The 10,688-nt window shown below is 43.4% G+C and overlaps 3 protein-coding genes across 3 annotated transcripts; 1 reads left to right on the top strand and 2 right to left on the bottom strand.

Moving 5' to 3' along the window:
* Window positions 1-3,902: 3,902 nt before the first annotated feature.
* Window positions 3,903-4,319, bottom strand: SPPG_05094 (uncharacterized protein; the record flags this gene model as incomplete). Its single annotated transcript, XM_016753324.1, has 1 exon — window positions 3,903-4,319. The coding sequence occupies one exon, from the start codon at window positions 4,317-4,319 to the stop codon at window positions 3,903-3,905; it is 417 nt and encodes a 138-aa protein (XP_016607752.1).
* A 2,059-nt stretch (window positions 4,320-6,378) lies between these two features.
* On the bottom strand, window positions 6,379-7,719 carry SPPG_05093 (uncharacterized protein; the record flags this gene model as incomplete). Its single annotated transcript, XM_016753323.1, has 1 exon — window positions 6,379-7,719. One exon carries the CDS (start codon window positions 7,717-7,719, stop codon window positions 6,379-6,381), a length of 1,341 nt encoding a protein of 446 aa, XP_016607751.1.
* Window positions 7,720-9,470: 1,751 nt separating this feature from the next.
* On the top strand, window positions 9,471-10,659 carry SPPG_05091 (uncharacterized protein; the record flags this gene model as incomplete). Its single annotated transcript, XM_016753322.1, has 2 exons — window positions 9,471-10,088; window positions 10,159-10,659. The coding sequence occupies 2 exons, from the start codon at window positions 9,471-9,473 to the stop codon at window positions 10,657-10,659; spliced, it is 1,119 nt and encodes a 372-aa protein (XP_016607750.1).
* Window positions 10,660-10,688: the final 29 nt, after the last annotated feature.

Raw genomic sequence — 10,688 nt, 5'->3', positions numbered from 1 at the left:
CTGCTGTTCGTGATGACAAGAATACTAGTATTTTCATTGCTGCATACACTACCGCTTTGGCTCGTTGTAAACTTTACAGTGTTCTGGATACTGTAGGGGAAAAGGTGTTGTACTATGATACTGATTCTATTATATATGTTGATGATGATATAGGATCAACTGAAAAGACTTTGCCCTATGGTAATTATCTTGGAGACCTGACAGATGAATTGAAAGGCGACCATATTGTAGAATTTGTTTCAGGTGGCGCTAAGAATTACTCTTACATTCTCAACAAAACGGGTAGAGCAAAGACGGTCTGTAAAGGCTTTGCACTTTCATATGAAAATGGACTCAATCTTGGACATGAGTCTATGAAGGATATAGTATTTAACCCTAGGTACATTGATGATGAAGGGATTGAGAAAGAGAGTTGTGTTAATTTTAACTTTAGCGAAATCAACATTAGTAAAACACACAGTGTGCGTAACAAGACAAAGATCATCATACCAGAAAAAAATAACTCACCCAGCAAAAAGTACAAGTTTGTCTACGACAAACGTGTGGTTCAAGAATTTAACTCTGAGTCTAAGGTCATAGAGACACTTCCTTTCGGTTTTTAAAATGGGGACAAAAACCGAACTAATCAAGAAAGTTTACTATGATCCCAAGACTGGACTTCAGAGCGTAGAAAAGCTCTACCAGAGACTCAAGGATCAGGGTATTTCCAGAAAGGATATAAAGACATTCATCGACAGTCAGCATGTGCAACAAGTACACAAACCTCTTGTCAAGCCTAACTACATGCATATAACAGCCAATGGTGTTGATCACATATGGCAATCGGATTTGTGCGACATGCAGAAATATGCTACCTACAACAATGGTTACCATTATCTGTTATGTATTGTAGATGTGTACTCTTGTTATGCCTTTGTTTTTCCTCTCAAGAATAAAACCAGAGAAAATATTGCTGATTGTTTTACAAAGTTACTCGCTAGGCGGCGTCCTAAAAATATCACGACTGATAGGGGTTCAGAGTACAACAACATTGTTTTTGAGCAATTGCTCAATAAGTATGGTATAAACCATTACATGGCTGAAGTTGCTGACCATAACCATATGGGTCTGGTCGAAAGGTTTAATCGCACACTGAAAAGTGTTATCTCCAGATACATGACCATATTTAAAACTAAGCGCTACATAGATGCTCTTCCTGACCTTGTTATGAACTACAATACTTCATATCACAGTCTATTGAAAAAGGCACCTGTCGATGTTGCTGATGGTGATTATGTGCGCGATAATAGCAAGGCTGTAAGTGATTTCAAGAAGTTTGACATTGGCGACCATGTAAGAATATTACTCAAATGGGATATTTTCAAAAAAGGATATGAGGCAAAATGGTCTGATGATGTATACCATATAGTCAGTGTCGATGGCTATCAATTCGTAGTAGCATACGCCAATGGTAAAGAAATAGACCAGCATTTCAAATACTATGAATTACAGAAAACCAATGCACCGATTACCGAGAAACCAGGTCATCGACCAGTAAAATTGACTAGAACACAAAAAGAAGTTTGCAAAGAAATTTGTCAGTTGGAGCCTGTACAAACACGACCTACTAAAACAAGATTACAGCAGAAAAAGTTAAAAGTTCGTCCGAAGGGTACATTTTCACACATAGAAATTCCTCGGTGGAAGATGCCGGCGCAGATGTAGTCCATTTGAAGAACGGACATGAGGATGCCAGCAGGCATGCCGGGCGTGGAGCGGCCAATCCCGGCTGGTATGCCTCGAAGGTAATGTTGAGATGGGATGAGTTCTGACGCCTGAGTTGCCTACATCTTCTGTGGATTTTTGTGTAAACAAGGAAACCAATGTTGCCATTTAAACATGTGGATATTTCTATTCTTTTTGCAATCTTGCTAGGAAAATGGGGACAATTCTCATCCCTACATGTCTCTACATAATTTTTTACTTTCCATAAGCTTCCAATTTTTACCATTGGTTTTATCCTGTGGCACTTTTTCCCTGGGAATATTTTTGATGAAATTGTCTCAAAGTGCCTCACTTTGTAGTCAGGAGTGATTCTCTGACGCTGGAATTCCTCACATCACGGCTTTTGCATGAAGAAACACGCAGGAAGGAAGCTGGGGGTGAAGGAGATAGCAAAGGGAAGGCCTTTTTCAGCAGGGATGGTGGGCAGAAGGTTGGCAAGCATGGTGGGACCAAGAAGATAGCAGGGAAGTGCTTCTATTGCAACAAGAAGGGTCACTTCAAGAAGGACTGCAGGAAGTTTCTGGCGGACACCAAACAACAAGCCAATCAAGCCAGCACCAGTCAGGCAACTCAGAATGAGTTCCTATTCTTTGCTCAGTCAGGAAAGGACACCAAAACCTCTCAGGGAGCAGTCTGGTGGATTGTGGACTCGGGTGGCTCACAGCACATGTCACACAGGAAGGATTGGATGACCAATTACACAGAGATGTCACCAATTCAAGTCCATCTGGCAGACAACAGAACAGTTCAGGCAATAGGGAAGGGCCAGATCACACTTGAGACAGGCAGAAACTGATTCTGTACCCTCAGAGACGTGTGGTTTGTTCCCAAGCTTGAAAAGAACTTGTTTTCAGTAAGAAGAGCCACTGAAAATGGTGCCAAAGTTGAGTTTGGCAGCAAGGGATGCTGTATCAAGACTTCAGACGGTCAGGAAGCAATCCAGGGAACTCTAGGTGGCGGTCTATACATGTTTCATGCAAGAGAACATGCAAACATAGCCTCTGGAATGAGTTTGGACCTCTGGCATCGCAGGTTAGGACACCTGAACGTCAACAGCATCAAAATCTTGGCTAGGAACCAGCTGGGAAGCGGTCTGGAGGTCAAGAATCACGCAGAAACATCACCGTGTGAAGCCTGTGCCATTGGAAAGATCACCAGGCGTCCCTTTCCAAAGGGAGAAGCAGCTAGAGCAGCTCTACTGCTGGGGGTGGTTCACAGTGATGTGTGTGGGCCCATGAAGACACCAAGTCATGGTGGGGCAAAGTACTTTGTCACATTCATTGATGACAAGTCAAGGATGACGGCAGTTTATCTTCTGAAGGAGAAGAGTGAGGTTCTCAGCAAATTCAAGGAGTTTGAGGCCTGGGCAACCAACTTCACGGGGCAGAAGATCAAAACTCTCAGATCAGACAATGGGGGAGAGTATGTGGGCGAAGAATTCAAGAAATTCTGCAAGCAGAAGGGAATTCAGCAGCAATTCAGCACCCCCTACACACCAGAGCAGAATGGTGTTGCTGAGAGGATGAACAGAACGCTGGTGGAAATGGGAAGGTGCATGCTGCACCACAGTGGACTCAGCTACAAGTTCTGGGGCGAGGCAATCATGACAGCGGTCTATCTCAGGAACAGGAGCCCCACTGCAGCACTCAGCAACCAATCCACACCATTCCAAGAGTTTACAGGCGGTAAACCAGATCTCCAGCATCTCAGAGTGTTTGGCTGCATGGCCTACACTCATATTCCAAAGGAAAAGCGGTCAAAACTTGATGAGAAGGCCAAGAAGGCAGTCATGGTCGGCTACAGCACTCAGAGTAAGGCCTACAGACTGTGGGTACCTGAAATGAACCAAGTTGTCATGTCAAGGGACGTTGATACAGTGCAGATAAGCCGTACGGCTTATCTGCACTGTATCAGCCGGCTTATTTATGATTATAAGCTGGCTTATTATTCTATATACCCGGCTTATTATATATTACATCAGCCCGGCTTATTATATTTAAACGCCCACTCCATATTTAAACGCCGTGTCAATTTAACTCAAACGTGGTTCTAACCACTCGGACCCCATCTCGAACACACCAATTTCGAATAGTTTTTTCCCTTCATACTTTGCCAGCATTTTTTCCATGATTGCCCCATCATGTGCTTTCGAATCCTCCTTCAGTTACTGATACACACGACACCTTCAGTCTCAATACATTCCGTTGCATGCGATAGATGGCGGAAATCTGTGTCACCTGGTCTTCCGTGTATCCGGCATTCATTAGCTCCTTCTTGATATCGTTTGTAAGCGCCCCCAACTTCTCCTCTACTAGCGATGCCACATACATATTCGAGCCATCTTCACCAATGATTGACCGGATACCTAAGTCCACCATCTTCCTTTCAATCGCCTCCTTACTCCGTCGATTCCCTGTTACTATCTTTTGGTACTTCTCGTTGTCAACCGTTAGTTGGTAGAATCTCTTAATGTCAAACAGCTCCTCTCCACTAGCTCTCCTTATCAATTTCTGAGCCGCAAGGCGACTCAGCGCGCTCGAAGGAGCGCTGTCCATGGTTAATCGATGCCGTGTGAATCGCTCGTAATCGTAATTGTTTTGGTGGGCAGGGGAGGGACATTGAACCATCGACTTTATGCAAAAACTTGGACTTGCTATTGATAGTTGCTTTTCCCACTTTACATCAGCAGATTACTACGCGTACGACTCACGTGATGCACCTTCCTAATATGGTAATCAACTATCGATAGATTCACTTTGCAAAGCAATTCATGTGATTTGCCATGTCCCAGACATGTTAGTCCCCCGATCATGACTCAGCTTCAGTTAGCCAATCTTGATCGTAATTCTTTAAATACAGCTTTGGTTTCCGAGGTCGCCTACGGCGAAAGTAAAGGAACATTCAATGGCCACACTACGCGTCCTCGCTTGAGCCTGCGCTCAGCGCGCTCCGAAGGGAGCGCTGTCCTTCATAAGTGTGGAGTCAGACGGTGTAAATGAAAGTGAATGGTGACTCGATTCCGCATATACTAAAATTAGGGGGGGCCTGTTTGGGGGGCCTGTTTTTTTACTCCATGCCTCTCCATATATGATTTAGCAGCTAACCCCCGTCGAGTCAACTTATCGAGTGATAAAAAGGGGGGCCTGGGGGGCCTGTTTTTTGGACATTTGGGGTCTACAGAGATGTTCTACTAAAGTAAAAATAGGAATAACGTGTTTGTTGTTTTTTACTCTGCTTTTTTCATTCCAAACAATCTACTTTCGAAAAAACAGGCCCCCCAAGCCCCCCCTAAAAAACAATGAATTATACTACATATATCTACTCCATATATTCTCTCTTTTTTCATAGCTCTCTTCATACATCGAGTAAAAAAAAACAGGCCCCCCACATGCCCCCCACATGCCCCCCACGCCCCCGGCTCACATTCACTTCTATCTTAGTCATCGAATTTCGTCGCTGTATCCCAGCAGGCATCACTACAAACACCGGAGAGAGCCATCTCCTTTTCCGTTGCTGTTTTGAGTAGGTCAGGAATATCATAGTTGCATGAACAAACAGGGCAAATCCGATTCTTTTCCCCCGCGCTCCTTTTGGTTTTGTTATGAACAAAGATGCGAAACAAATCTTCATCATTCATAATATGGCGAACTTCAGGAAAGTTGGAAGTGTTGATATGGATGCACCTTCCTCGCTTATCCATTGCCATCAACGTGTCCGTCTTGAAGAGCATGATGCAATTAGCAAAGTGTTCACGCTTTGGAGTAACTGGGAAAGACATGTTTCGATTGTGTTTGAATGCAGAAGCTCTGGAAGCAAATACTAGCTTTTTATAAGAATGGACACACATCAACTACTACATCAAATTAGCTACATGATGTAGAACAATGATGTAAAGAGTCATTATTATATAAAGTATCTTAACCTTCACATTTTGACAGTATTGTATAATGTCGTCTGACCAAGAACCTGAAAATGCAAAGCAATTCCGATGTGTTTTTTATTCCCAGGTGATTCACCGAGCGATAGATGGAATAGTTGCGGGCGCTGCGGATAATGATGAAGAACGTCTCACGGCTGCACTTCTGCCAATTTCATGGGCGGCTCAACATATTTTCGAATATCCTACACATTTTGAAACTAGTTGGCCTGGTATGATTCTCTTACTATCTACCACTATAGAAACATATCATCAAATGCAGGATAAGAGTGAAAGGGAATCATTTGTTGTCGAACAATTAGACTTAATCCTTCATTGTACTAAGAGTCTATCTAGTTCTATGGATATTGAGGTTGTTGTGTGTTGAATAGAACTGCGGATGAAACATTTGTTTTTTTCATGTCAAAAGGTAAATGCGCAAAGTGTACTTTCCAGAGGAAACATCGGAGGACGGGTTAACAAGCATGCTAGTGGAAACCTATGAAAAGATAGGGTCGTTGGACCAGAAAAGAGACTTTGTGAATGATGTGCTGCAAGTGGAAGCATTCAGCAAAGATGCTAAGAGTTATCTCCAGAAACTAATATCCGTTGATGAACTCAAAGAGAAATACAAAAAATCATTCAAAAAGAGAAAGACTGTCGTATATAACAGTGATGATGATTGATGGTGAAGCGCCTTACAGCGCCGTCTCGATAAGATCTCCATTTTCATAGGCAACCATTTCCATCGTGATACTGTCCTCTTTTTCATAGGTAGGGAAATCGGTGTCACAGGTAGCCACACTATGCTTCTTTAACATGTGTGTTTGAAACCTTCCATGAGTGCTGAAGCCCTCCTTACAGAGGTTGCATTCGAGTACACGGCCGAAAGGTATTTTATACGTGGAAGATTTTTTGCTAGGTTTATCTTGCCTTTTGAGGGGAGCCTTCCGCTTTGTACCCGTGGACGGCTGTTGAGGAGCCTTCCGGTTTGTACCCTCCTCGGAGGATCCGTTGTTGTCATGTTGAGGGACATCCTCAGAGGAACCGTTGTTGTCCTGATGTTCCTCAGAGGATCCGTTGTTGTCATGTTGAGGGACATCCTCAGAGGAACCGTTGTTGTCATGTTGAGGGACATCCACCTCAGAGGAACCGTTGTTGTCCCGATCCTCAGAGGGACCGTTGTTGTCCCGATCCTCAGAGGGACCGTTGTTGTCATGTTGAGGGACATCCTCGGAGGGACCGTTGTTGTCCTGATGTTCCTCAGGGGAACCGTTGTTGTCATGATGTTCCTCAGAGGAACCGTTGTTGTCCCGATGTTGAAGGATTTCCTCTTTTCGTCCAATGACTTTGTCCAGTACACGATAATCTGTTCGAAATAGCCTCGTTTGTTTATGTAATTTTTTCACAGAGACGATAAGTTCCCCAAACGCCTCATACAGAGTGGCTAATTTTCTGCAATACGTCCCATATTCGCTCTGTTGATTTCCATTCTCACTTCGAGCTGGTAATGTCTTGCCATACTCACACCGTAATTTTAAGCTCATTTCCACAAAACGCTGGCTGGTATTCGTCAATCTCATATCGAATTCTTTGATCTTATCTTCTTCAACCTTTCCACTCGTAAATCTTGAAATGAACTTGTTAAGGGCCGAGTTCGTATTATAAGAACTACCGCACAGAGGGCGTTTAACTTCATTTGCATTTTTCAACAATTCCACAAGTTCGTCAACTGTAAACTTTTTATTTGCAGTTTTTGGATCATCACCGCGCTTTGATGGTTTTTCTGGGTTTCGTTGGTTTTGCGGGACGATGTATTTATCCCCAATTGTCTTGAAGAACTTCGTAATGTTTTCCGTAGACCCGTCATCGCTGCTAGGCCAATATTCTTCCCAATTCTCTTCCCAATATTTCACAAGCTTTTTTAAAGCATGCATATAGTCTTTCTTGGTATCGCTTTCTACCGCTGAATTAATCGCATCCAGGTAATCTGCTGGTAATTGATGATGACTACTAGTTGAAGGACGAGCGGAGACCATGGTGGAGAATTGTGTGTGAATGAGATGAGGGGGGAGGGGAAGAGGCTCGTTGACTTCTTTTATGTTATTCCATGGAGCTAACATGTCCCAGACATGATAGCCACACTTTTCCGGATTGGGAAAGAGGTCTATTAATAGATCTGTGGCTTTTTCCTTTCTAGTGAAAGCTTCAACGTACGGATGATCTATGTGTATGCCGATATTGACATATCATGGTCAAAAAGATGAGAATGGATTTTTGCATAAAAAACATTCCATGGAGAAATCCTACAAGCTAACCAGAAATCCAAATATGTCCCGCAAAGCGAAAGAACAAAACAAATTCATTAGACTTGGAGTGAATAATGTCTATAACACCCCCAGTAGTCTAGCAGAGGTTGTTCATTCATTCATCCCGATATTTGACTTAGACCCGTGCTCAAATGAGCAAAGCCACATTCGAGCAAGGAAAACCTTTGGTTACCAAAAGGATGGTACATTTATCAACGCCCTTTTGATGAATGAGTGGAAAGGAGAAACAGTTTTCCTGAACCCGCCCGGTTCCGCGATGTGCCCAGAGGAAGCCGGTATTAAGGGTCCGCACCGCCTCCTCGAACAGTTTTTCGAAAAGGCTTTTTCGGAAATTGATAGAGGCAATGTGAAGCAAATCTTAGCTATTACCCCCTGTACACCGGATCGGAAATGGGCCAAAAGATTGTTAACAGAAGGAATGGTTTGTTTTCTGGCGAAACGAGTTCAATGGGAAACGAAACCATGCCGGCGCGGAGCGCCAATGCCGGCATCGGCATCTACAAAGAAACAACATCAAGACCCATTTGGTCGAATGGTTATTTATTATGATTCAGACCGCAGCTATCCTTTAGGTGATGACTTCATCAATGTGTTCAAGGATTTGGGCTATATCATGTGTGCATTGTAATCGGCTTCGCATGGCTAAAAATAATCCTTGAACCCTTCTGAATCGGAATAACGATACATGTCCTTAGCATTGTTTGCTGCCATGTTAACATAACAAAATGAATACGGTTGTGTGGTGCATTCAGTGAGATATTTCAATACCTCTTTTTCTTCTTTGTAGGCCGACGTTAACATCTTTGCGAGTAGTTTCATATCCTCTGCATTGTTCTTAAAGACAATCCATTCTGTTGTACAGTTCTTCATTTTTCTGGATATCTGTGAAGTGACACTTTGTATAGCCACACACAAGGAAATCCCAAAGTGCCGGCATTTTGTGTACAATTTAGATAACTCTCGATTTAAGTCGGCACTCCTAGCCGAGTCTCCGGCATCATTGATGAACAATAATAATGACTTACCTTCATCCTTGTGTGCTTTTTTTTGTTCTTCCACAATCTTTGCTATAGAGGCATTCGATACCTCATCTGTGGAATAGATGTTATCATGTTTTGTTGTTTTAGCCAACGTTTTCACCGAAGCATCATACTCAACGGTGTCGCTCATCAGAATGACTTTGTCATGACACTTTGCATACACATCCTCTATCAGACCACAAACTAATGCTGACTTACCACTTTTCCTTGGGGCAACCAACGTAGTACATAGAGGCGGTGAAGCGAGGTCAACTGGGATGCGATTGTCTTTCTTCTTCTTACCCGCTGGAAAGATTGGGCGTGGTTTATAGGACATTTAAATTTCCTTTGTCTTTACATAAAAGGTAAGGAAATATCATGATTAACGAGATTACATATTGCAGTCTGAAGTCGAGGTCATTTTCCATTCCTCCTAGGAGGATGGAGATGATGAAGGTGCTCTCCGTGAGTTTCCTTCAGGATTGGGACTTGGTATCTAGTGCAAATAATGTTATAGCATTTGTAGAAGAAGGCGATAGTACGATTTATAATGCAACCATCGCGCCCGGAAACTACAGTATTGCAAACTTCCCATTAGCAGTAGCAGACGCTATGAGCGCCGCCGGAACACAGAGTTATACTGTTAGTTATGATGGAGTGAGCAGGAAGATTTCCATAGCAGCAACAGGGCCTAAGAAGTTCAAAATCCTGCCAGCCACACGTGGAACTACGGCCTACATTTTGACCGGGCAGTCTCGCTGGACCGAGACTGGATATTACCAAATGGTAACATTGAAGAACCCAGTTAACCTCTCGGGTTCATATCCAGTTCTACTCACGAGTAACATTCAAGTAAAGGGAAGCCGCTACCTCAGTGACTTCAATGATTCTGCGCAATCTGTAGTTGCTGCAGTTGTCCCTGATAGTTTCGGTGATGTAGTGACCTGGACCAATGATGGGGGAGAATGGCTTCCCGTAGATGATACCATATCTAAAATCGAATTCTATCTGATTGACTCGATGACCGGTTTGGAAGTTGCATTGAATAGTCCCTTAACGGTTCGTTTTGCATTTTCAGATGATGTAGCGGATGTCTAATCTTATGATTTTTTTTTTCTGTGTAAGGAAGAAACAAATGGAAGAATTAGATCCAAATCAAGAATCGAGCGCCGCTCCACAAGAGAATGTAGAAAAACCCACAGAACAAGTCCCTGTTCAACAAGCAGAAAAGAAACCAGAACAACCTCCTATGCAGAAAGTAAAGCGTCCAATGACAGATAAGCAAAGGGCCGCATTAGAGAAGGCCCAAAAGGCCCGAGCCGCACAGTTACGTGAGATGCAGGCCAAACGTGAACAGGAAAGGGAAGAGCAGGAGAAGCAGATGAAACTCGATGAAGCGAAACGCGTTCTTGAGCAAGAGAAGGAAAGAAAAAGGAAAGAGAAAGAGGAGCGAGCCATGAAGAGAGCAAAGGCCTCAAATGCACCGAAGAAGAAGCAACCCGCTACAGTGAGCCGCGCGGTTCGAAGGACAGCGACCCCCCAAAGGGGGAGCGCTGGGACGAAGTCAAAGCGCCTGCACCTTTCAACCATTAAAGACTCTACAGGACGAATGGTCAGGGTGTATGGTTGAATTTGATTACAATTCATATGCCAATGACA

Source organism: Spizellomyces punctatus, assembly GCF_000182565.1.
Source record: "Spizellomyces punctatus DAOM BR117 chromosome Unknown supercont1.8, whole genome shotgun sequence".
NCBI classification, from domain to species: domain Eukaryota; kingdom Fungi; phylum Chytridiomycota; class Chytridiomycetes; order Spizellomycetales; family Spizellomycetaceae; genus Spizellomyces; species Spizellomyces punctatus.
Note: the sequence above shows the minus strand (reverse complement) of the source record. Positions and strands in the feature narration are given on the sequence as shown.